This window comes from Centroberyx affinis, unplaced genomic scaffold (genome assembly GCF_046629955.1).
Source record: "Centroberyx affinis isolate AG114_WGS23_722 - 3 ecotype Tasmania unplaced genomic scaffold, CSIRO-AGI_Caff_v1 ptg001723l_1, whole genome shotgun sequence".
NCBI lineage: Eukaryota > Metazoa > Chordata > Actinopteri > Beryciformes > Berycidae > Centroberyx > Centroberyx affinis.
The window spans coordinates 59,790-87,664 of record NW_027280130.1 but is presented as its reverse complement, the minus strand read 5'-3'; the positions used below and the strand labels follow the sequence as shown (position 1 = coordinate 87,664).

Genomic DNA, 27,875 nt, shown 5'->3' with positions numbered 1-27,875 from the left:
TTCAGTACATTTTGTTATCAATGAAAAAGCTGAGACTGCTGCTACTGATAATTATCAGCAAACAAAGTCCAAAGTAAACTTCAATGATGGTGTTTAACAGCTTCGAACGAGTTTGAATGTGTGTGAACACTTCAGAATCATTGCTTTGAACTGTGAAGATGTTCGGACAGTTTTTCTGGTATGACTCGAATGTAACAATACCTAAAAAACACAAAACAAAGATATTGAACCGAACGTGAGACGTTCTCGTGCACTCCTAGCCAAAAAACAAGCGGTCTAGTCTGGTCAAACGGGATTTAAGCAAAGACGGAAGTAGAACGGAAATTGTCCTCTCGCTTCGCTCGGATACTCTCTACGCAGCTACGTTCCCACGCCTCTCGATTCTTACTACCCAATTAACAGAGGCACAGATGTGACGTCACTAGTCATCTGTGTTGGGATGATTACGTGTAGCTTATCAACTAGCAGTAAGCTAGCTTGTCAGTCGAGACAGAACCAGCTAGTCTAGTTCATGGGTGGATAATGACCGCAGCGATAGAAATTCTTGGAGTATATGTGGAAAAACGGCGAACTTACGGACATTTAGCGTACGAGAGCGTCATGGACTGAACTGTTTCATCGAAGTTAATATGGTAAGAGAAAGGCGGATTCAGTGAGCGAGCGAGCTAGCGGTAGCTAACAGCAGCCAGTGGTGGTAACGTTAGCTCTCATTGTTATGGCTAGAAGCGTTAGCAGTCTGTCCAGCTGGCCAGGCATTTAGGAATTTGGGAGTATCATAAACTTAATCTGACAGCTCACTTATACCTATCCATTTGCGTTTAATATCGACAGTGGGACAAACGGTAACTTTTACGCTGAAGCAAATGTGAGCTACACACACATTAGAAACCTGTGTTTAGGTTATAACCCAGCTAAGAAAAAGAAATGGGCTACTAACAAACTCCTCAGGTATTTGGGCTATTGCAAACGAATCTTCCTTAAAATTCTAGGTTAGCTTGTTAACTTGCTAACCCTAACCCTAATAAACAATGTATTTGCAATAGAATTAATTGCCAAGCATAATAAATTGCTGAAGCCCTTCAAATGTACAGGTCATTCAGTAACTCAGACATCCCCAAGGTTTGCATTGGAAAAGCAATATTCAGAAGTTTGTTATATAGCCTACTGTGAGGCTAGAGAGAAAAGACAGTAGAGTAAACTTGCCAACCACAGCCAAACTTTACCATCATGTGACTATGATTGATGTTAGTGTTAGTGTTTTTTCAGTGTCACTCTCTGGCATTGATTTGAACAAAAATTAGGGCTGGGCGAGATTCAAAAAATTCAAAATACTAGGCTTATGTATGAAATAAATTGACAAAGACGAAAAACGCAAGACATTTTCTCTATAATTTTAGTTTATTTTAGTTCGTTTTGTAAACACACAATACGGTTTCAGTTAGTTACCGTTGTTTTCGTAAAGCCTCGTTTTAATTTTTATTTCAGTTAGCGTAAATGTTTTTTCGCACCTTGTTTTCGCTATTTCGTTAGTTTTCGTTAACGATAACAACCTCGGTCACGATATCAAAATATCTTCATATCATCACGATACGATTCCACTGAAAAACGATAAACGATAATATTGAATTGTCGCCCAGCCCTAACTGTCACACTGTCATCCCAGTGTGATGCTCTACTTGTCTACTCTTGTCAGTCTTTGCATTGTAATAACTGTCAGTCATCTTTTTTTTTTTTTTTCCAGATGTAGCAGAATGGCAATAAAAGCACCTTCTTCTTTCGGACATTACCGCACCAGGACAAAGCTGCGTTTCAGCTCCCGAAGCCAGGAACCCTGAACCCCCCGCCACCCAGAGCCTCGCACGGTGCAGGTTCTCCACGGGGACCTGTGAACCGCATCCGGAAAGAGGGCCCGACAGGACAGAGATGTTCGCCAAGCTGAAGAAGAAGATCGCGGAGGAGGCGGCCACGGCGCCTCGGACCGGCGTTCGCATCCCCCGCTCCATCAGTAAGGAGTCCATCACCTCAGTGGGGGCGGACTCCGGGGATGACTTTGTAAGTATTACGACCGGGGTGGGAAATGATCCCCAGCCACTAGCCAGATGCTTCCAAATCTCTGTCCGGGAGTTATTAATTTATCCACTGTAACAGATAGATTAGTACGTAACCGTTTATTGATTTATTGTGACACAAGCTGGGTTATCTTTATGTGTGATCACACCTCCAGTTGGTTTGCTTTGGTCTGAACCAGAGTGGAAAAGTTGACTTTGTTGCATTTTTTAATATGGCTTATTTAGATTCATGCTGCCCAACTACAAGTGACCCAGGGCTTTTAAACAAAAGTCACATGACTCACAAGTAGCTTGTTTATTGGTAACCTGTCATCCTGCCAGGTTGGAGATTTTTGGCCAAAACAAATCTGATTCCAGTAACTGTAGCTAAGTAGGGCTGAACAATTAATCGAAATTTTATCGAAATCGCAATATGACCTACTGCAATTTTCAAATCACAAGAGGCGCAATATTTGTTAAAGGTGAAATGTGTCAAAATAGCATTTTAAAGTAAATATTGTGGTGCTGCAGAGATGTCCTGGCCTACACATCATATTCTACAGACTTAAGAAAACATCTTTGTTTGGTACAGATCCCCGCAAAAATCACACCATAATAATTTTTAATACGTTTTTCAATGAAAATGAGAATAATGATGTAAAAATTATCATTCCCTCTAATATCGCAAATCATATCGCAATTGCAATATCAGTCAAAATAATCGCAATTAGATATTTTTTCAAAATCGTTCAGCCCTATAGCTAAGAATGATGGACTTGTCTGCACTCTTCTTCTCTGGTGTTCACAACAGTCAAGAACACATGAAGAAATAGCTGAATATGAGCATCAGTCCAGACTGCAGTTTGCCACTGCTAGGCTTTCTAAACATGCGGAACTGCTGGCTATCAGATGTCAACATCCGTCTCCTTATACCCATGATCCCTTGCGTTTTGGCATCGTTTTCTATAGTTGGTTCGGATTATGTTCCCACTCCTAATGAAGCGCATCACAGTTCTTTTGTTAGAGGGCTGACACTTGCATTTTCGGGCGTCACAGTGTGGTTATTTGGTTCTTGTTTTCACCTGGCCAAGCAAACTGAACTGAAGGAGGAAACACTCCAGAGTTTGTCTGTTTTACCAGCCAGTTTGGTACATAACCAACCCTATTACAACTATGTAATTAAACTAATTAAACAATGAAAGAAACTGGTTAAACAATGAAAGAAACTGGTTAAACTTAGAGCTGTGCAAAAAAATCGACACAGCTGAGTATTGCAATATTTTTTTCCATGATACTGTATCGATTTCCCAGCCCCTCGTATCGATACATTAAAAAACAATTATTCATGTTTTAAACAGATTTAAAATGTCCTTAAATTTCCCTCAAATCCCTTTGAATTAAATAGTTTTGACTCAATTTGTCTGCTGAGTTATCAATATAATGTGATGTACATATTAGACTACAGCAAGTTGTATTTTCAGCTCTGTTTTTAAATTTTCAGTAAATTATGTAGAGTATTGCAATGTATCGCAATATGTATCGTGATATGTATCGTATCGTGAGGTCCTTGCCAATACCCAGCCTTAGTTCAACTGGTTAAATTTTGGCAAGAGTGTGCTTCCTACACCAGTGGTTCTCAACATGGGGTCCAGGGACCACCAGGGGTCCTTGAGTGGGTTCCAGGGGGTCCCCAGCAAATTGATGAATTGTTAAACTTAAGCATTATTTCTTTTACAAGAAGTTAACACAAGCAGAGAATGTAGAAGAATGACTGTTCTGATCATAGTTTCTCTGTTATCTCTCTACCTACAATACAGATAGTCATGGAATTCAAAATCATATCGAACAATACAAATATTCTCAGATTTGGATCCAAGAGGGAAAATCTCATCAAATGAGGGTCCTAATGTGGACTAAATTAGGGGTCCTTGATATGGAAAAGGTTGAGAATCACTGTCCTCCACTATAGCCTAATAGCGTAACCTTGCCATTGAAGCGGCTTCCCTCCTCCTGTAATATCTATATTGAGGCCAGTTGTCTAAGTGTTTGGAGGGATTCTCTGGCAGACCCCGCTGGACTCTGCTGGCCCCCGGCCCAGCTCCATTAGTAATCCCCTCTGTGGCCGTATAAGAGCCTTTTACCGCCTCTCTCCGATGTAATCGAGCCCCGGGGAGCATCCCGATGTGCAGCAGCACTACCAGCTGCATAGACGCTCGATATCGCATCTCTCCTCATAGTGATGTTCAAACAAGAATAAATAGAAGCCTGATGAGATGAATGATAAACTAAGACATGAATTAAAAATGAAAAAGACATAAAACAGCAGCGATGGAATGGATAAAAGAAAACACCAGCTCCGTGAAACAGTCCGTAAAAATTCGATTTTTTTTTTTGTTTGTTTTTGTATGTTTTTTTTTTACCAGCCAAAGCTACTCAGGCTGTTTCATACACTCAAAGCCCAGATGGCGAAGTCCTGTCCAATCGTTTTCCCCCCCGAGATTAATAGGGATTGTTTTGGAGCATGTTCTGTTTTACAGTACGGAGCCGGGAATCTGTTATCATCAGAAGGGCTGCAATGATGCTGCCAGAAATTCACACGACTTTGCCGAATATTGCCATTGTGATATGAATTGCAGTCTGTGTAGAAACAGCTTTTTTCAACATAGTGTCTTTTTCAGTACTTAATGGTGTTAAATAGGGCTGGGCGATACGGTTGAAATCAATATCATGATAATCATAAGGATTTTTCTCGATATCAATATATATCACGATATGGTTCATGTATGCAAAATCCTGTTAAAATAATCAAATGAATGTTCATCTCATCGAACCAAATGGTGATGATAGGTGTGATGTCAAACAAAACAGAAATATTCAAATAATATTCCTACCATACCTCATTTTATAAGTAAAGTTTTTAAGTAAAATTTGCTTGTCATCATCAATTCAGACAGCAGAAATGTGTGTCACGATATCAAAATATCTACAATAAAGTGCACAATCAACTTAATTTAATGTTTTTTTTTCTTAAAACACTTTTGCCCCTAAGGAAAAGCTTGCACTTCTCGTCATTTGGAGGAATCCCATTATGTATCGAATTGGGGGAAAGCTAGGGAATTCTACAGGGGAAGTCATGGGATATAAGGGAATTTTCCAAATGGTCACTTTAGGAAAAAAGACTTCTGTCACACATTCATTGCATTAGATGGTGTTCAGTCCAACTGGGGTGGAAACAAAACTGGAAAAACGAACCAAGAAAGAATGTCTTTCCTCATAGAAGCAATACAACTTAGTTATGGAAAGTCGTGGAATTTTACACGAGGGCCACAGTGGGAAGGAACCCTGGATCTGGAAATTGCAGTGGTCTGTCATGCAGCTGGAGTTATCAGTGCCTGGGTGTGATTGACATTCACATAAAATAGAGGATGCCTTCCAGCTCGCCAGCTCTTTTGTCTGAGAGCACGTGGGCGGGATAATGTGCTGCTCTGTCTTAAGACCGACTAGTGTAACCTGAAGCCCCGCTCGCTGTCACACTTGCCCCCGCTTGAATCATTTCTCGGTTTAAATTACTACACACTCGTTGCCACAAGAACAACCTCACCACTACCGAGCCTTTGTCTCTTTTTCATTCCCGAGCTTAGTATTCTTTTGACAGCGTTCAGTTTTGGCTGCTCAGTTTTGTTATGTTTTTCGGGTTGTCCGTCCCATTCTCGTGAACGCGATATCTCAGGAACGTCTTGAGGGAGTTTCTTCAAATTTGGCACAAACGTCCACTTGGACTCATGGATGAACTGATTAGAATTTGGTGGTCAAAGGTCAAAGGTCAAGGTCACTGTGACCTCACAAAACGACGGTTTTGGCCATAACTCAAGAATTCATATGCTAATTATGACAAAATTTCACACAAAATGAATGGCTAATAAGATAAAATGATGAAGTGATGACATTTTATATCCAAAAGTTCAAAGGTCAGCTTCATTGTGACATCATAATGTTTTGCTTACCACTGTAGCTGAGAAAACGATCTTGGGTCATTCTACAGAAACGGTGGAAGTGCTGTCACTTACTTTTGCAGACACCGAAATCCTTTAAGTTGACCTAATAATCACATTAAGTATATATGTTCAATAAATAAAGACTGTCCTTGCAATGATAAAACAAAGTTTATTGGCGGAGGCATACAACCGCGAGGCGGTTATTTCTAGTTTTTATATGTTCTGCAATGCAAACAAATATGTTTTCAGGTTTGTCTATATAGTTCCCAATAGAAATGTTCTCATATCTTGTAAAAAAAAAAAAAAAAAGAGCATATCTTTGATAATCTCCCACGGGGAAGCCAGACTCCTGAGGCTGTTCCGTCGTCTCAGTTGCACTCAGCTGAATTATTTAGTGTAGCCCAAGTCGCTGACTAGCAGTACATCCAGCTGACATGTAACATTGTGTTCCTGGTAAAATGAAAACATACAGAAAATATAGTAAAGTCCTAATGGCATTAAAGGTGTATGTATTATGTGGTGTATTTCCAAGATATTTCCAGCAGCTGCAATAGTGTTTGATAGCAGAACATGTTTCAGCTGTCTAGAACATCAATGGTAGATGTCCAGTTTTGTTACATACAGGGAGAAATCCATCATAGAATAAGCAGAGACACCGATTTCTCCACCAACAGCAGCCTCAATAGACCACAATGCAATGCAGCCACAAGACATGTTACGTTTTGAGTAAGGAGTGTGACCACAATCATGGACACACCCCAGTGTTCACAAACTAGTTAACGAGCAAGTTATATTTATATGTCCATATGCCCACTTCTGATTGAAAGAAACATGTTCACGCTCCCTTCACTGGGGATTGGTGAAAGGCATTCTGGGAAACATAGGAAATCACTTACTGCAGTAGAAGTTTTAGAAGTTGAATCCATAAATTCAAATTAGGCCAAAAATTATGAGTAATATTACAGTAGAAGTAACTGCAGTAGAAGTAGACGAGGCAGGTCGAGGGGAAAGTGGGGTGGGTACACCAAAAAATTAAATTGCAACACTTCATCACATAATAACTCTTGGAATGCACTGAGCATCACAGATTTGACGAGATCTGAGGGTGGAGTTTTCCTTTTTAAAGCCCCAGTATGATCATGAATATTGATGAGCTCTATCTAACACTGTGGTGTCTGTGTGCAGGCCTCTGACGGCAGCAGCTCCAGGGACGACCTCTCCGCCCAGATCCTCAGAAGGAACGATCAGATTCGGAAGCTGGAGGCCAAACTATCAGGTAAGACATGTCAGGCTGAAGTCCAGCAAATAGAGGATTTCAACCTGTAGCACTCAGGAGAGAACAAGACCCGAGATCCAGGACCAAGACACCCCCATGGATTTTGTCCTTAATGTTCACAGTGTATAATATCATATCGTAACTGGTCAATAATATAATAACATGTCAAAATGTAATAAAATCTCCCCCTAAATGGGTTGATTGATAAAATTACTCAGACACCAACTGACGATTGTTACTTCATTTTTAACTGATTATGTGGTAACACTTTACAATAAGGGTCACTAAGTTCAGGGTTAGTTAATGCTTAATAAGCATTAATAGTCATCTTTATAAACTATTAAATAATGTATAAATTAATACCTTAGTTAACATGAACACCATTAGTAAATTACACATTACTTAACTGTTAATAAAGGGTTAGTTAATGCTTATTATGCGTTAACTAACCCATAATTAACAGTTAACTAATGTCTGGTAATCATTTACTAATGGTGTTCGTGTCAACTAAGTTATTAATTTATACATTATTTAATAGCCATCTTTATAAACTATTAAATAATGTATAAATTAATACCTTAGTTAACATGAACACATTAGTAAATTACACATTAATTAACTGTTAATTAAGGGTTAGTTAATTCTTATTAAGCATTAACTAACCCTTAACTTAGTGACCCTTATTGTAAAGTGTTACCCATTATGTAATAATAATATTGACTAATAATGTAATAACTTACTAATGTAATACAGTATTGCTCAATATTATTATCACATCATCAGTTAAAAATATGTTACACTCCTTCTGAAGTAACAATCGCTGGTTAATATAATAATGTGGTTTTATTACATTATCTGTTAAGTCTTATTACATATTTATCCCATGTAGAGGGATGAAACATTTCCTATTTAACAAGCTTTATGTCTTGTGTTTGTTAATTTTGGATTGCCTGCCTCTCTTTTTTTTCCTCTTCAGAACACAGTTACACACACAGTAAACACATGAATAAATAAACAAGTCTATCCGTAATACGCATGTGCCAAGCAGACGGACAATTGATCTAGGTAGGCCATGCAGGTCCAGCCATTTAAAACCATTGTGCACACACACACACACACACACACACACACACACACACACACACGCACAGAAAAAAAGTTCAAGCATCTCCCAAAGCGCACTCAATCTTACAACAGGCTGATTAGTGAACAGCAAAATAGAATAAAAATGGTCTTAGTTTTTGGTAGTGAAACTTTAGTGACTCTTTGCTCTATTAACTTTGCAGCAGCAGTTCAAAACACAATTTTTTGCCAGATGAATATGGCTAAATCCTGTCAGGCGACAGTTTGAAAGGTGAAAAATACACACAATTTCAGAGCTATTTACAGTCAGAAATGAAAAATGTAGCATCCACCATCGATGGTTTGTGTTGTCCTTATGCAAAAAAATACACATACAACATACATTGCCTAATATTTAGCTCAGCAAAAACGATACCCAAGCCCAATCTGTTCATTAGAAAATGAGCCCAAATGGGCCCTAATCTGCCAATAGATATATTGGCACAATTAGGATAAGATGATGAAACTATTGATCCACATGGAAATTAGGTTGTAGCAGCAGGGGGAAAAGAAAACTAGAATACCGTATTTCCTCTAATAGTGTCCGGTAGTCAATTAAAGGCCGGGTCTCCGATAATGGCCGGGGCCGTGGTCGACAAGAACAAATAAAGGCCGGGCCCAAATACAGGCCGGGGAAAAAAACAAAGGAAGCAAGCTTGAATTCGCCATAGCTGCGACCGCGTACTGTGCGGCTATAGGCCGCCAAAGGCTGGGGACATTTTTGTGGACCAACCAACCGACCGACAGAGCGAGCTCTAGAGCTGCTGGTCGCAGCTAAAAACAACAGTGGATACCGGTAAACTCCTGCCGGAAGTCTCTGGAGCATGCCGCCGTCCATTACCGTAATTATCATAATGCATTGCAGTAACAAAAAAACAGCTACCTAACGAACCCCAACAGAAGCAGATCAGAAAACAAGGAGGCTTCGTACTAAAATATGAGCAAATATACTTATCAAACAGAGGGAATTAGAAATAAAGGCCTGTCTCTAATATAAGCCTGCTTCCAATAAAGGCCTGGTACCCTCTGCAGTTGAGGTAAATAAAGGCCCGGGCCAATATTAGAGGAAATACGGTATAAGCATGCAAATAGAATATGAAATAGGCAATAAAGAAAATAAGGTAACACTTTACAATAAGGGTACATTAATTAAGGGTTAGTTAATGCTTAATAAGGATTAGTACTAACCCTATTATTAACCCTATTAACTAACCCTTAATTAACAGTTAACTAATGTGTCTGGTAATCATTTACTAATGGTGTTCATGTTAACTAAGTTATTAATTTATACATTATTTAATAGTCATTTTTATAAACTATTAAATAATGTATAAATTAATACCTTAGTTAACATGAACACCATTAGTAAATTACACATTAGTTAACTGTTAATTAAGGGTTAGTTAATGCTTATTAAGCATTAACTAACCCTTAACTTAGTGACCCTTATTGTGAAGTGCTACCGAAAATAAAGTAGAAATAATAAGAATAGTAAAAAATAAACACAACAAAACCCGCAGGTTTTAAGTTAAAGGTGTTATGTGTGTCATTTTTACACATCAATATATCATTGGCTAATTAATTGTAATACCTTGGTATAATTGCTGTAAACAAGACCATGGTTGAGACTATTGGTAGCTATCTATTTCACACCAGTGGTATTGTTAGTGCTAATGTTTCTCAAAATTAAGACTACATTTCCCATAAACCCTGTTGCTTCCTGCCCTTCCTGTAGAGGCTTCTTATCGGTTCACGTTTGTTTACAGTGATTATATAACAAATGAATGCAGTAATGATTTATTAAGGCTAGAATGCTACATGTAGCACCTTTCAACAGTTTAACCGGGTGAATTTTAAGGGCAAATCCCATGGTTTATAGTGTATATTTGTAGTTTAGATACACTAACTAACTATTCCTCCCTCCGGGTGGCCTGTGTGACTGTGAACACCTGGACAAGGTTAAAGGTCGCACATTCTCATGCAGCCTGTTGACCAGGATGGTTTTCTCACATAAGAAAATCATTGGTTGGTTTACCTTCCATTATTTCTCAATCATGTTTACCCTTTTGTTTTTTCCCCCTCTCCATCTGTTGTTCACGTCCTCCTCTGCCTTTCTCTTTACCGTCATCTGCCTGTTCCCTCTTCCTGTTCGTGTGGGTGCGTGTGCGTGTGCGTGTGTGTGTGTGTGTGTGTGTGTGTGTGTGTTCCTGTACCGTTGATACCCCACCCCACCCCATCACCCTACCCTCCCGCCACTAGACTACGCTGAGCAGCTCCGACTTATGCAGAAGACCAAGGACAAGCTTGAAATTGCATTAGAAAAGCATCAGGATTGTACGTACCTCTACTCTCCTCCCATTTAGCTTCCTTTCTCTCATTTGTCTGTCGGCTGTGGTAATGGTCACTCGGCGCACCATCCAGTTCCTCTCATGGAGATCATGTTTATTCCAGATGCTAATCATGGGCTTTAGAGGTTTGCTTTGGGAGAGCGTTGGTAGCTTCTGCCTTTTTAAACTAAAAAAATCCACCCTCAGATACTCTTTACACTGTTAGATCTCATCAATCATGCATTCCAGGAGCTATTTTGTGACGGTCTATTGAAGCTACTGCCAGTGGAGAAATGATCTCTGCTTCTCCTACGATGGATCTCTCCCTGTATGATTGTTGAACGTCTCTCGGTGCAAAAATGGCGGCTCTAGAAAGAAGCCCTCGCTCTTTGATTCTGAGGGACTGACACCAAAAGACGTTTACCGCTGATGTTTTAGATCAGTGGTTCTCAACCTTTTCGGCTTGTGACCCCTTAAAACAAAGCAATGTCTACTCACGACCCCCCCCATCACAAGTGTGTAGAGTTCAACCAAAGAATGATTTTCCCTTTTCAGGTTGTTTCATTTGATTAATTATCAGAGGAGGCTGAGAGGCTGAAAACTATTCAGTATTTCACAAAAAAAAAAAAAAAAAATTAGAGAAAACTCAGAAAAAATAGACATGATAATAAATTTGTCTAGTAGAAATATGTGTTTCTCCTATCCCATAAATCATCTCGCGACCCCCCCCAACATTATCTTGTGACCCCCACGGGGGTTCCTGAACCCCAGGTTGAGAACCACTGTTTTTGATCACTGAAACATTTTTTGCTATCAGACTCCATTGTAGCTGCTGGAAATATCTTGATGTGAGTTGTCTAAATTTAGCCAGTTAATATTGCGATATTCACAAAATATTGCGATATTCTATATTATCGAATATCGGGATATATACCACAAAACAACAAAATAGGCCTAGAAATACAAGGCACAGCACCAGTATTTCAGGGTGGATTTGTCCTTCACAAACAAATAATGCAATCGCTTTAACAAACTGGGTGTAGGTTTTTGTTTGTCAGTTGCCATGCATTGCTTGTCTCTGCTTCTCGGATAACCTCACTTCTTAATCTGACCCTCACTTTTCACAGCTAACTAACAGTGCCAATGTCTGTGCCAATGTCTTAACATTTCTAATCTTCTTTAGTTGCATACAAACCGCTCTGTCTGGTTTCCTTTCTTTCCTTTTTCCTTCTCGCTGCCCAGCATCCATGAGGAAGCTGCAAGACCAGAACGAGTCTCACCAGGCCAGCAGAGCCAAGATGGCCGAGGGAATGACTTTAGCCCTGGAGAAGAAGGATCAGGTAAACGCTGAGCTACCACACACATAGTAGAATGATGCTTTTTTTTTTTTACTTGTGTAGTAATCTTTTTCCATCTTTTGCCTGCAGGAATGGATTGAGAAGATGGACGTTTTGGAGAAGGTAAATGCTATCTGTTGTACTGTATATCAGGGGTTCTCAACGTGGGGTCCGGGAACCACCGGGGGTCCTTCAGAGGGTTCCAGGGGGTCTGCAGCAAATTTATGAATTTTTAAACTTCACCAGTATTTCATTTACAATAAGTTAAGGCACTTAGAGAATGTAGAAGAATGACTGTTTTGATCATAGTTTCTCTGTTATCTCTCTATCTACAATACAGATAGTCATGGAGTTCTGGACAAAATCATATCTAACAATAAAAGTATTCTCAGATTTGAGATTGAGAGACAAAATCTCATCAAATAGGGGTCCGTGGCCCTAATGTAGACTAAATTAGGGTCCTTGATATGAAAAAGGTTGAGAATCACTGCTGTATATGACATTGCTGGATTCACTTTTCGTTAGGTGGTTCCAGGGGATCCCCAGCAAAAATAAGAACTAGTTTAATGTCATTGATTCGAATTAAAGTGAGGACAGCAAAGGAATGATATAAGACTGTCTAATTTGTTCATAGGGCTCAAAAAGTCTTTAACTTGGCTTTTTGAAACCGATGCCCTGAAAATGGACAGGGTGTATATAAGAGTGTGTGTCGCTGTAATGTGAGCGGTGTGTTTGTGCAGGAGAAGGCCGGCATGTCGGCCCAGCTGCAGGACATGATGGAGCAGAGCCTGACGCTCTTCCAGAGGAGAGACGACCGGGATGAGCTAGAGGGCTTCCAGCAGCAGGAGCTCGCTAAAGTCAAACACATGGTACACATGCACACACACACACACACACACACACACACACACACACACGCTCACTCGTACTTCTATCCTCATGAGCAGTGGTTCTCGACGTGGGGTCCGGGGACCACCAGGGGTCCTTGAGGGGGTTCCAGGGGGTCCCCAGCAAATTGATGAGTTGTTAAACTTCAGCATTATTTCATTTACAAGAAGTGAACACAATTAGAGAATGTAGAAGAATGACTGTTTTGATCATAGTTTCTCTGTTATCTCTCTACCTACAATACAGATAGTCATGGAGTTCTTGACAAAATCATATCTAACAATAAAAATATTCTCAGATTTGGGTCCGAGGGACAAAATCGCATCAAATGGGGGTCCATGGCCCTAATGTGGACTAAATTAGGGTCCTTGATATGAAAAAGGTTGAGAATCACTGCTCATGAGGACCTTTTACTGACTAAATTCATATCCAAAATTTAATATCGCGATGGTCTCCCGCCAAAATACTGCGATATGCGATATCATTGTTGGGGGGGGGTTATTTTATTTCTTCTAAATTACATCAAATTTCTAGGCTATTAATAGTAATAATAATGGTAACACTTCACAATAAGGGTCACTAAGTTAAGGGTTAGTTAATGCTTAATAAGCATTAACTAACCCTTAATTAACAGTGTGTTAATGTGTAATTTACTAATAGTGTTCACGTTAACTAAGGTATTAATTTATACATTATTTAATAGTTTATAAAGATGACTATTAAATAATGTATAAATTAATACCTTAGTTAACATGAACACCATTAGTAAATGATTACCAGACACATTAGTTAACTGTTAATTAAGGGTTAGTTAATGCTTATAAAGCATTAACTAACCATTATTAAGCATTAACTAACCCTTAACTTAGTGACACTTATTAAGTGTTACCATAATAATAATAATAATAATAATTATTATTAATAGCTTAGAAATTTGATCTTACTATTCAAGCAAAAACAGTGGCCTTCTGGTATAATTAGCTAATTCTCGCTATTTCCAGGAAAATAAACCACTTGAAATTAAAATGACAAATTTTTCACTACAACTATGATTATTTTTGTTTTTTAGTACCCTACCACTAGTAGATTATAGGTTTAAAAGATTGCACAAGTGTTGTGGCTGGGGTCGGGGGCCATATTCGATACCGCCGAAAGTATCGCGATATTCCATATTATCGAATATCGGCCCAAGCCTACTAGCAGACAGTGAAAATGCCTCTGCAAAATGTATTTGCATAATTCAATAACAGACTGGAAACTTTGATCCCTTTCACATGTATAAGTTATCACCGATTGGCCCAAAGGCTGATTGCATCATTCGCGGGTGGATGACATGTTTACTATTGTGGGGTTTTAAAACTTTTTATGTCAACTGTGTTTTTTTTTTATCATATATGGTGTAGAGAGACAGGCACAATGAAGGGGGAGAGAGGGGATTCCTGAGCCGGATTCTAATTCCTGACATTACAAGTTCCTTAAATGCGATCCGTGTTTCTCAACTGTTCCTCAACCAGTTGCTGAGGAAGGAGGAGCAGCTGAACCAGCGGGAGAGGGAGCTCCAGCAGAAGGAGGCTGAGGTCCAGACGGCCAAGCGAGGGATGGCCGAGGCTCAGGGGAAACTCCAGGCCCTGGAGGAGCAGCACGACGAAAGCTGCCGACTCAACACCGAGCTGGAAATAGAACGGTACCTAGGGATGCAACATTATGAGATGTTATGCATAGTCTCCAGGTTCAAGCTGCAGTAGGTCACTTTTATGGATTAACATTGGGCCGCACTGCTGATGGAAGATGCTTGTTTACAGCAGATACTTTTTTTACATCAGTTTGCATAAATAGATCGGAGGGGGGAAATTAAATAAATACATTTATAATTGGATCGGAAGTCGATTGAACAACATGCAGCCGGTACCAATACCTCAAAATTCACCCTTATCGGCACGAATTCCAATGCTGGATTTTAGATCGGTGCATCCTTATTTATAATGAAAGGTGGTGTTGTGTTTTTTCACACCATTTGTTTTGGTCCCGCAAAGGAAACGTGTACTTTATATTGAAAACACATTTAAATATGGTGGAAAAAAGTATGTAGTTGCCTTTTAAAATTCGCAGTAGCTGCCTTAAGTAATAATACAGTTGCTGCCTTTTGAAAGCAAAAAATAAATAGAAAGTCTATATTTCCCTTACATCCAGCCAATTCTTGGAAACTGTTCAATCAATGCAATAGCCTCATTAAATTACTTTATAAATAAGTTTGAATGGACTCAAGGTGATAGCCACTAACATCATACATCATACTGAACACCGACCAAAATCTTGGTATCCAGGGAGGAAAAATGAAATCTAGCAAATGCCTAGAGCTTTTAAATGGGAAAAGTTGAGGAAAACGGGTGTGTTTTTTCTGCAGAGAGGAGCTGCTGGAGCTCAGAGAAGAGGCGGAGAAGAAGATCACCGAGCTGGAGGGAAGAAGCCAGGAGCTGCAGGCGGTCATCCAGCAGGTATCCGAAGACTTCCAGAAGGTCAGTCCTGGAACACATCCAGCCGATAAAGACTCTGAATCCATTAACGCTGTTCATTTATTAATAATTCATCAAGACAGATGGCCGAGTGAACCAAGTGAATTTGTGTATTAATGTGTTTTCAGTCGCAGAGCGCGGTGTCATCTTTAGAGACGTCCCTGCAAGCCTTACAGACGGAACACGATGCCCTAAAGTTGCGACAACAAAAGGTCAGGACGTCATGTAACTTTGGCTTCTCCATCCCTGTGTGTGCTCTCTTGATAGGAAAAATTATGTCCTTAGAAAAAACATTCTAATCGAACTAAAATGGCTAATAATACCTGTTTATGTTACATTATTAGGTACATTATTAGGCGCTAAAATAAAAACAACATGCACCTGTCGTATCGGGCTGTTCTGATAGAGAAGCTGGCATTAATTTACCGTATTTCCTCTAATAGTGGCCGGTAGTCAATTAAAAGCCGGGTCTCTGATAATGGCCGGGGCCGTGGTCGACACGAACAAATAAAGGCCGGCCCCAAATACAGGCCGGGGAAAAAAACAAAGGAAAAAACAAAGGTGGATACCGGTAAACTCCTGGTGCCTGTTATATAATGTAACTGTAGTTTGTAGTAACGTACAAGTGCCACAAGATGGCAGTATGCCACAAGATAGCTCGGCCGGCGGAAGTCTCTGGAGCGTGCCGTCGTCGATTACCGTAATTATTGGTAATGCGTCACAGTAACAAAAAAACGGCTACCTAACGAACCCCAACAGAAGCAGATCAGAAAACAAGGAGGCTTCGTACTAAAATATGAGCAAATATACTTATCAAACAGAGGGAATTAGAAATAAAGGCCTGTCTCTAATATAAGCCTGCTTCCAATAAAGGCCTGGTACCCTCTGCGGTTGAGGTAAATAAAGGCCGGGGCCAATATTAGAGGAAATACGGTTGCTTTAATTGCTTCCCAGCTTTGGTCAGATTCAAGCTGTTTGAACCGATACAGCCGTATCTTAGACATTAAGCCCGACACATTGATTTGAATCAGTGAATTGTTGCACCCCTAGCTCCTCAAGTGAGCAACTACTGGACTTGTACGCAACTTTATCTCCCCCTGAAACCAACTGACACCATGAGCCTTACCGTTCTGAATCAGTGCCTAGCTGACATCAAGTGCTGGATGTCTCTAAATGTTTTACAGCTAAATGAGTCTCAAGTGGTTCTGTTTGGTCCACAAAACTGGATTAACGGCATTAAATAGCCTACTTGTTTTACTTTATTTTACTTTAGCTGTCTATTGTTTTCACTGGTTGTGAAGCACTTTCTAAAGTTGTTTTAAGAAAGCTGCTGCATGAATACAATTATTATTACTAGTAGAATGTATTTTCTAACTTGTTTCACGCATTCATTGCATTAGATGGTTTAATATTGGAAAACAATATTAACAAAGCAGGAAGTCAGAACATTTTTAGGTCATGTTCTCAGATTTAGTTATGGAACGACATGGAAAAGTAATAGAATATTACATTATGGCCACTGTGGGAATGCGGGTCTAAAAACTGATCTCTGGACAAGTAAGGAGTTTTAAAATGGGGAAAATTTGAAGGAACCCTGGATTCTTTACTCCTCTAAACCCCCTCCCTGTTATTCATCCGTCTTCCCCCGACACCGTCAGGCGGCCGTGACGGAGGAGGACAAGGAGCGCATATTGGCGGACCTGCAGAAGAAGGTGACCTCTCTGGAGAGACGTCTGGAGGGGAACCTGAGCCAGGATGAGCATCTGCAGGAGCTTCTCAAGGAGGTGAAGAACATCTAGAGCTGTAGTCCAAAGCGGGTTCAATCATACTTGCCCACTTAGAGCTGTACTCAAGCATCTTGTGGAATCGTATGGAAAGAAATGGAAGCCGTCTTTGCTAACCTTCTTAGCTTTATTGTTGTATTTTCAGAAGTGCAGCCTGGAGCAGAGTCTGGAAGAGACCAGAACGGAGCTGCTAGTGGCTCGGACCAGCCACGCAGATACTGTTAGTTCACTGGAGGCACAGGTAACCGATCGATACACATCTGTACACTAAACCTTCACCTATGGCAAAGTCCAACCCATCAGCTTAGAGGGAACTTTGGTCCTGAATGCTCCCTTGATGTGACTTTTTTTAGATTTGGCTTCCAAATAGATTTCTTGTCATTTTGCTTGATCTTCTCTCTCCATTATAATGATAAAAACTATATCAAATTTGGTCTCACTTGGTCTAAGCCAGTGGTTCTCAACCTTTTTCATATCAAGGACCCCTAATTTAGTCCACATTAGGGCCACAGACCCCCATTTGATGCGATTTTGTCCCTCGGACCCAAATCTGAGAATATTTTTATTGTTAGATATGATTTTGTCCAGAATTCCATGACTATCTGTAGTGTAGGGAGAGAGATAACAGAGAAACTATGATCAAAATAGTCATTCTTATACATTCTATAATTCTTATATATAGTGTATAATAATGAAGTTTAACGATTCATCGATTTGCTGGGGACCCCCTGGGATGCCCTCAAGGACCCCTGGTGGTCCCCGGACCCCACGTTGAGAACCACTGGTCTAAGCTATAGGAGATGCCACACCTTGCTATACCTGATTGATGCCAATAGTTTTAGACAAATATACCCACCACCTTGACCTTGAGATATGCTGAGTGTCAAAAAACCATATGCCTCTGTATCAGGCTAATTTGTATTTGTTTGTTAGTTTTTACATTTTTTATATTTATTTCTTTATTCAATTAATCACAACTGAATTTAAGGCACCAAAAGTTCTTAAAGTATTGGAAAGCTTCTTATCTAAATGTTGCATTCATACAAAGTGACCTCGGATTTTCTTTCTCGTTTATGGGAATTTGTAAGAACAACATAACCTCAAACTTCAGTGATCCCTATGGGGAAATGAAGCGTCCTGTGGGGTTTTCCAGCCCCTTAACGCGTTTCTCCTTTTTTCTGACCCCAGATATCCAAAACGAGCTGCAGCGTTTCCGAGCTGCAGACTCTGCTCCGACACAAAGACGACTCCTCCAAGGCCTACAGAGAGAGAACAGACACGCAGGTGAGCCAGCAATGCCCACTGCTGGAAGAGCAACAGAACTGGACAATCAGTCTCTCATTGAGCGTTCACACTCCAAGCAATTTGGTTGACGTGTTGCTCTATTCTGACCCATTGCGGACCGTGCGAGCGGCTCCGATTGCATCTAAAGTAGTGGTAGTGGTCTCATGCTTGCTTTGTTATTTCCTTCCATAATGTTACATCATTTTTTTATGAGTTAACACGACTAGCTAGCAAGCGCCGCAATGGAAAATAAACAGAAAAAAACATACTTAATGACTTCAGAGCTTACGATCGACCCTTACGATGGATGCAACCGTTCTCCAAGTGTCATTTTGAGACCTTATTTCCTGTCGTCTTTCAAACAGAAGTAGAGAACTGGGAAGATTTTGAACGGCTGTAATCAACTTCTCCTCCATTTTGCACTCGCCCAGCAGGGAGGAAATGTGATTTTGTTTCATCGACAGTAGGTAGGGGAAAACGAGGAAGCAGCATGGAAGGCTTGGAGGACTTCTGTTCACACACGGTTCACTCGGCACTGTGGGAAATGAATGGGCTTCCGGTGACTCGTTGATGACAGTCGGTTTATATCTTTTGCTATTATTAGATCGCTGGCCTGGAGGGGCAAGTCCTGGAGAGCAGTGAGAGGCTCAGGAGTGCAGAGCAGCAGATCACAGACAAACAGCAGCACATGGATAAACTGGTGAGTATGGATTCCAATCAGAGCAGGAACTCACCTTGCGCCCCGGTAGGTCCCGAAATTCTGTAATAAGGTGTTCTAGACTATAAGGTGGTTTATGTATCGGTTTGGTGTGCTTTATGTGTCCTCCAGCAAGCGGAGTGGAGTGCAGAGAAGGCCTTCCTAGACCAGCAGGTGTGTCTATTACAGCAGCAGAGCCAGGAGAGGGCCGGCCGGCTAGAGGAAAGCATCACCGCTTTACAGACAGAGAGACAGACGCTGCAAGCCAGGGTTGTAAGTTCTGATTCTTGATTCCTTGGTCCTAAGCCATATTAGTTGATCCTAAGCTGTTAGTCTTGGTCTAAGTTCACGCTGTCATTTGTGTTACTTTAATCAGGCTAATCACAGTTGGAAGTCTGTTAGGTCCTGTCACTCCTGTGCCTCTTTTTTTCCTAGAGGCTATACCCGCTTTCATGATTTTTCTCTATAATTAAAGCTCACTAACTGCTTTAGACCGGTGGTTCTCAACGTGCGGTCCAGGGGACCACCAGGGGTCCTTGAGGGGGTTCCAGGGGGTCCCGAGCAAAGTGATGAATTGTTAAATTAATTGTTAACACAATTAGAGAATGTAGAAGAATGACTGTTTTGATCATAGTTTCACTGACATCTCTCCACCTACATTGCAGATAGTCATGGGATTCTGGACAAAATCATATCTAATAATAAAAATATTTTCCGATTTGGGTCTGAGAGACAAAATCTCAATCAAATGGGGGTCCGTGGCCCTAATGTGGACTAAATTAGGGGTCCTTGGTAGGGAAAAGGTTGAGAATCACTGCTCTAGCCTCAAATTGGTCCGTACCGCCAACTGTTCAGAATTAATATTTAAAATCTTATGCACTCAAAAGGATGCCATAAATTGTAGACAAAGCATAATTTTGTTTTTGTTTTTGCATTTTTGCAAATTTTGACAGAGACAGCAAATGGTGTGTTCCTTACCCAGCTGAAACACCAGGATGCCCCAGAGAGCACCTGCTTTTATCTTCAGCAATCAACATAATAGTTTTAATTATCCCCTTAATTATGGTGCATTTATTTGATTACTGCATAGAAGAGAGACTGTGACCTTGGGCATCCTTTTGAGTGTGGAGACCATTTCATGTAATTTTCTCTCCTCTAATATTTCCCCCTCCTCCTCCTCCTCCTCCTCATGGGCAGCGCGATCTGGAGCAGCAGAGGGAAGAGGCCGACTCATCTCTGACACAACGGACCGAGGAGCTGGACCAGGCCAGGGTCAGAACCACAACACATTAGATTCTCTCAAATCATATGTAATAGTAATAATAAAACACGTAGATGCATGGGAATCTGATTAAAATGTCTCATTAGAATCAGTGCAGGTTAAGGGCTTCCCATAGACAACCAGTGTAGTTTTGATTATTCTATAATAAATATGTAATCAGTCAAACTGCATCATATCAGAGGTGGACAACACTGACTGGACCATATCAGATTTTTAATAAAAGGCCAATATTGGCCCGAAATATCAGCAAACCAATATATCTGTCTAACCCTAGAACAGATGGCTTTTTTGCTGCTTGGCATTCCAAAAAACATATTACACATTGGGTTCTTCACAAGTCTCGTGAGATTTTAGTTTTCAATTCACTGAAGGTCTGGAAAAGTAATGAAACAGAAAATTATATAAAGTGATATTTTGCAGCTGTTGAAAAATTTGCACAAATGTAAAAGGAAGGCGGGTGAAAGAAAAATGTTGTTCAGACAGATACACAGATGACCACACATTTTTATCTAGTTTTCATTTTACATATTGTGATACAGCCTCACTGACAGTCATATTGTATAGCCACTAACTGTGTACATTACTGAACAGCCACAAAAATCCTCAAATCCACTAAAGGACTGGGAAAAGTAGCAAAGTTTGACATAGAAAATGTATGGGAACCCTGTTGAGATAAAGCAGCATCAGTGTATTTGTAGTCTTCATTCATCTCGTTGTTACCTCAGGCGGAGCTGAGCAGCCGGCAGACTGTGAGCGTGGAAATCGCCAAAGCTCTGGAGGAGAGCAGGCGACAGAAGGAGGAGCTGCAGACACAGGTGTGTAGGCCCCCGTAAATGATGTCGTAATCCCCCTCTGGACCAATCAGGAACAAGTATGTCACCAAGGAAATCCAAAACAGTTTATTGTGGTGTACAGCTGTCTTCCACTAAATCACAAAATAACAATGAAAAAGGAGCTCAAAATGATGGAAAACGGTTTATATTTAAAGCCTAGGTCACACCAGATGATTTTATCGCCTGTTCTGCTGCAGTGTAAGCCATTAGAAAGTGTGTGCTGTGCAGTGAAAGGTGTTTCTCTGTGCTTCATGCCAGGTGGGGGAGCTGAGCGCATCTCTTCAGACCGCACAGCAGGACCTGGCCAGCGTCACCGAGCAGCTCACGCAGAGAGAGGAGGACATGGAAACACTCCGCAACGGTACACACACACACACACACACACACACACACACGCACACACACACAGACAGGATGCAGCAGTACATCCTCTCAAAGCTTTAGTGGTATGTTCACATCCTCACTTCATGTTTTTGTTTATATGAAGGTATTCCAAACATACTTCTATATCCACTAAGGAGAAATATTACTACCTGAAATTCCTCAGTCTCTACTTCAAAACTATGAATTAGTCCTTCCTCAAAAGCATATTTGTTGTGTAAGCAAACATCTTAAGATGACTCATCATTTTCTCAGTTACCCATAATGTGTTTGACTTTCATTTCAACAGTCATTTTGCAAGAATAGACCAATATAATCAGATCTGGTCCAGTGCAGTTTGACTGATTACTTATTTATTGTATAATTGATCAATACTACACTGGTTGTCTATGGGAATCCCTTAATCTGAATTCATTCTAATGTGACATTTTGATCAGATTCCACATAAGTATGCATGAATATGGCAATGCATACTTGTGTGGAATCTGATCAAAATGTCGCATTCGAATCAATTTAAAGATATTGAATACTAAATATTAAAATTAGCACAAAATACCCCATATCAGTCGCACCCTATTACCTGATGCTGCATCCTGAAATGTCAGTGTTGGCCTTTTCGTTGGAACCATGTGACGTCTCATTTTGGAATAATATTTTCTGTGTGTGTGTGTGTGTGTGTGTGTGTGTGTGTGTGTGTGTGTGTGTGTGTGGCAGAGCTGCAGAGCGGCCAGGCGTCTCTGCTCCAGCTGCAGGAGGAGGCGGGGCGGCAGCGGGCCCAGGCGGAGCAGAGGGAGCTGGACCAAGACTCCCAGCTGAGCGGCCTGAGGGAGGAGCTGCTCGCCCAGACGCAGCAGCTCGACCGCTGCCAGGCCCGGGTGGGTCAGGACACACACACACACACACACACACACACATCGGCATCGACACACACTCGCATGAACATAAACACCTACAGCGTCCTTCCAATATGAAATATAGACTACTGGAAAAGATTTTTGCACTAAACTGTAAATTCACATATTTGTTTTCTTCATATTCCCCTATTTGTTCTCATTTGTATTTATTGCATATATCTGTATCCGTTATTTCATACTGCATATATTCCATTTTAGTGTATTTTCATATCATGCATGTTTTTTTTGTTTGTTTTACTTTGTTTCATTATGTTTTACTGACCTTATTTTGCATACCCTTGTAATGCTGTAATTCCCATTTTTTCATACATTCATTCATACATTTCTACTATTTATATTCAAATGTTCTTATATCTTATCATTATTTTGCTGCTGCAACGACCCAGTTATTTATTTATTTATTTTTTTGTCAGTAGTGGACAGTCGTAGCCTACTGGGATGGGACTGGGGGTAGGACTGGGTGGTGGGGTGGATTGGGAGGATGAGTAGGAGAGACCAGGGGGTCGGGAAAGGGGAGGGCGGTTTTATATTTTGAATATTATACGATGATCTTGTATTATGTATACCAGAACCCTTTTGAAAACTCAATAAAGAGATGTTTAGAAAAGTTTCATCTCAGCACCAGTTGAACTTTAAGCTAAATTGTGTGTGTGTGTGTGTGTGTGTGTGTGTGTGTGTGTGTGTGTTTTGCGGTGTGCTGTCCAGGTCTCGTACCTGGAGGTGGAGGTGGAGACCCTGACGGAGCAGCTCCACACTCCGGAAGTGTGCGACGAGGACCAGAACGGCAGCGTGACGGTGGACGACCTGGACCACATCCAGAAGGTCAACAAAGACCTGGAGCAGCAGCTCGGCGACAAGAACAAGGTCAGCCAACTCTTACTCACATTCCCATTCTATTGTTATTTGATTGTTTGTGTTTTACATTGCGTGCCACCGGATGGGTTTCGGGAAATCTGCTGGATTGCTTTACAGCACAAAACAGGAAGAGGGCGCTGTTCTGCCAGAACAAATAGAGTTAAAGCTTTCAGAGTTTCTGGCAGCAGATGGTGGAAGGAGCGAAAAGGCCGATGGAGAAATCACTTCAAACATGTTTATCTTCTTCAGGGAAGGGGGAGGGGGGGGACAGGAAGCAACAGGGTTTATGGGAAACGTGATAATTTGGAGAAACACTAGCACTAACAATGTGAGGTAGAGGCTAGCAACATACCAGTGTTATCCAGTGTGAGTGACCGGTTGTGTGTTGTTTCGCAGACCATCAAGCAGCTGCAGCAGAGACTGGCAGAACTGAAGAGGACCCTGCAGAAGGAGCTGGTTAGACAACACTGCATGCCCGGGAAACTGGAAATCTTGTTTTTGTTCCATCTTGTTTGTTTCAACTGGGGAATAGTCTGGAGAAATCTGGAGAAAGTCATCCATGCTTCTTTTTTCTCTTGTGGCTTAGACTGCTGCGCTGTTGAACTTACATTTAAACCTGGGCTACTTTGAACGTAGTCAGTTTACGCATTAGTGAAATTAGTTCCAACTTATTTTACTGCAAATTTCAGTCAAATCTTTAGTAAAATAGCTGTTGGCATGGCGAATCAATTTCATAGATGGAAAACTTGCTGGAGGATCCGGAGAAACAAATACAGCGTGGTTTATATTAGCAACATTTATTTTGATCACAACTACAATTTTAGCTACGTAACAATACAATAATTGCATTAGTCCTAACTACATAGATTTTACCTTGTGGGAAGTAACGGTTATGTATTAGTTTCATCTAGTCATATACACAGATTTATGTCTGGGATTATAGTGTGTACAGGAGACAAACTACAAATGAATTCTAATGCTTTGTACTAGATACAGGGTTCCTACGCAGGTCTGGAAAGTCTGGAAAAGTATTAAAAATGAATTTGATCATTTCCAGGTCTCGAATAGTTCGGGAATTTGAGAAAATGTCTGGAAAAGTATGGAAAATGTCGCGGTTCAGGTCCGATACAAACATAATTCTAGCTTTTATGTTGTTGTAGACCCACTTTGAGTCCACAGTTTTTGTTGATGTGAAGAATAATGTTCAGATAGAGGGACGCTCTTATTACCCAGCCGCTGTCAGCATGCATTATATCAAATACCCACCAAAATCAAATCCGGTCAAGAACATAGGGTCTGGGAAAAATATGGAATTTGAAAATGGAAACCGTGTAGGAACCCTGCCAATCATCTCACAATCTTCATCTATACAGTGATATGAGCTAGTTAGCAGGGGCAAGATGTCTAGCTGCATAAATCATATTGAACACCAGACAAAATCTTCAAAACAAATCAAGGGTCTGGAAAAAGGATGGCATTTTTTAATTGAAAATGTGTAGGAACCCTGTAGATAACATACCTATTTGTTGATATTTGATGGTAAATTAGGTATGTGTGCCAATATTGACTTAGGCTACAGTTAATTAGGGCAGCAGAAATTGGTTTTAACATGTAGTTTGTTGGCCACAGACAGTGAAAACGTCACTGTCTGCAACAGTGTTGTGATTAGTTTTCCTTTTACACTCCACTAGTTAACATGCATCTCAAGTCTCCATGGTGCAATTAAATATAGACACAGCTTTAGTATCAAACTAACTGATTTCAACATGACATTTAGTGTAGGCTATACACATGGTAAACAGATCATATCACCTCAGTTTTAGTTTCAGAAGTGATTTTAAGATTTGAATGATCACTTTTAAGGCAGGGCTAGTGGCAACAAGCTATATCACAGACCTTTAAACACCATATGAGCCAGATCACAATCCTCAAGCATTCTCCTGTTGGCTAACTGTAACTGTGTTTTGACCCGCGCTCCGTTATCGATGCTCTGCAGAAGCTGAAGCCCGACCCGGAGGCCGAGGCCAGGGAGAAGCCTCCGGAGAGCCGGGCGGAGAAGCAGGAGAGGGTTTTCCCCGAGCCGCCGCCGGCCTCCAGCCCGGGCCCCCCCACCCCCAACACCACCGTGACCAACACCTCGGACCTCAACGACTCGCGGGAAATCAACTTCGAGTATCTCAAACACGTCGTCCTCAAGTTCATGTCGTCCAGAGAGGCCGAGGTAAAAAAAAAAAATAATAATAATAATAATTCTGACAATTCAGAGCGCCAGGAAAGTTATCAACAACTGACCATGCCTCACGCTTCTCGCTTTCAGGCGTACCAGCTAATACGAGCCGTGTCTGTGTTGCTGAACTTCACTCGTGAGGAAGAGGACATGCTGAAGCAAACTCTGGAATATAAGGTGGGTGTGTGATGTCATCACCAGGCGCCGTACTCCGCCTTCATCTTACTACTCACTACTTCTACTGCTACTAATAATAACAATAAACCCGCTATGGGTTTTTGAAGGCCATCACCACTATCAGTATTTTTGGATTGAAGCTGCCAATATCCAGTATTTTGTGCCAATATTTAGTATCTTTCAATTTGACCATTTTGCTGCCCCCAAAATTCCCTGAAAATTACAAGTAGAATAATAAAGCATATTCATACTTGTGTGGAATCCATTCAAAATGTCTCATTAGAATCAGCTCAGAAGTCTCCCCATAGACAACCAGTGTAGTATTGATCAATTCTACAATAAATATGTAATCAATCAAACTGTATCATATCCATTATATCAAAGGTGGATGACACTTTTTAGATTTTTGATTTTCTGATTTCTTATCTTTTTTTTTTCTTTTTTTTCTTTTATAAAAGGCCAATATAGCCCCCATATATGGGTCTAACCCACGTACCAATCAGTGTTTGGTTTTTAATAGATGAGTGTAAATCTTCAGGTTGACTGTAGGGCTGAACAATTTTGAAAAAATATCTAATTGTGATTATATTGACTGATATTGCAATTGCGATCTGATTTGCAATATTAGAGGGAATGCTACTTTTTACATCATTATTCTAATTTTCATTGAAAAACGTATTAAAACGATTATGGTGTGATTTTTTTTTCGGGGATCTGTACCAAACAAAGATGTTTTCTTAAGTCTGTAGAATATGATGTGTAGGCCAGGACATCTCTGCAGCACCACAATATTTACTTTAAAATGCTATTTTGACACATTTCACCTTTAACAAATATTGCGCCTCCTGCGACTTGAAAATTGCAGTAGGCCATATTGCGATTTCGATAACATTTTGATTAATTGTTCAGCCCTAGTTGACTGGTCTTGTTGTAAGTTAACATAGTGGCCGGTTTCTGTTGTTCCTCTCAGATGTCCTGGTTTGGATCCAAGCCTTCTCCAAAGGGCACCATCCGGCCTTCAATCTCAGGAGCGTCGGCTCACTGGAGCTGATGGGCGCGCGGGCGGAGCTGAAGTGATGGAGAGAACGGACAGAAAGGACAGAGGAGGAGGAAAAACGTCCCCCCCCCCCCCCTCCCCCCGCGTCGGCTCCCATCACTGATTCAGGACTCTAGCTAAGCTTTAAGCAGCCTCCCGCGGTTTCCCCTCTGCTCTGCCGGGGAGGGGAGAGACTGTCGTTTTTCTGCTCTGTGGGGACAGAGAAGGGCTCCACGGCAACTTTAGGGGACAAAGGCCTATTTATAATCTGTTGTTGATTTTTGAAATGACATTATTTTCACGTGAACGGTGGAGGCAGGCTGGTTTTTGACCTAATGTTAAATAGCAACCATAGAGAGAGAGAGAGAGTAACTTAATTGAAATATGTAAGGCTCCGTTCACACTGTAGCCGAAAGTGTCCCAATTCCCGACTCTTTTCCTTCACTTGTGACAGAGCTGATGTTTTGTAATCGGCGTGAACGGCATACCAGCGTTACCACGGAGACGGAGGACAACAAGATGCAACAATGGAAAGAAAGCGACTTGATCGGCTTTTCGAAAGAAATTCAAGTCAAAACTCAAAAGGCTCATACGGAAACTGAGATACGGCGGAAACAAAAACAGATGTGACGTCTTTTGTTAGTGTCACTCAACATCGCTGTCACTTCATATTGGTATCAGAGATGGGTCACATTCTAGAATAGATATGAACACTCATCCAAAGCGAACAGATAGGAGCAGCGGTTCAGAATTGAGCATGAAGTCCTGCAGTGTGAACGGAGCCTTTGAGGGTTAACGGGGCAGGATGGCTCTTTTTTTTTGTTTTAATCAGAGTTTGACTTCTGTCCTGTATTTCTTCATTTATGTAGACATTGAAGATGGGTACGCATCGCCAGTGA

General features: G+C 40.9%; 1 protein-coding gene across 1 annotated transcript; it reads left to right on the top strand.

Moving 5' to 3' along the window:
* The first annotated feature begins 496 nt into the window (after positions 1–496).
* Positions 497–27,875, top strand: golga1 (golgin A1). Its single transcript, XM_071528747.1, has 24 exons — positions 497–632; positions 1,742–2,052; positions 7,229–7,319; positions 10,701–10,775; positions 12,011–12,108; positions 12,196–12,228; positions 12,846–12,974; positions 14,508–14,677; positions 15,398–15,509; positions 15,635–15,718; positions 17,165–17,290; positions 17,436–17,531; positions 18,479–18,574; positions 19,179–19,274; positions 19,404–19,544; positions 20,469–20,543; positions 21,279–21,368; positions 21,645–21,747; positions 22,482–22,642; positions 23,387–23,545; positions 23,933–23,992; positions 25,533–25,757; positions 25,854–25,940; positions 26,911–27,875. Exons 2-24 carry the CDS (start codon positions 1,924–1,926, stop codon positions 26,989–26,991), a joined length of 2,517 nt encoding a protein of 838 aa, XP_071384848.1. The 5' UTR covers positions 497–632; positions 1,742–1,923; the 3' UTR covers positions 26,992–27,875.

Bases quoted from the DNA above. Each gene is read 5' to 3' on its own strand.
- golga1 (XM_071528747.1), top strand. From the start codon at position 1,924: ATGTTCGCCAAGCTGAAGAAGAAGATCGCGGAGGAGGCGGCCACGGCG. The intron at 12,229-12,845 runs GTAAATGCTATC...GTGTTTGTGCAG, and splicing joins AGATGGACGTTTTGGAGAAG to GAGAAGGCCGGCATGTCGGC. The intron at 17,532-18,478 runs GTAACCGATCGA...TTCTGACCCCAG, and splicing joins TTAGTTCACTGGAGGCACAG to ATATCCAAAACGAGCTGCAG.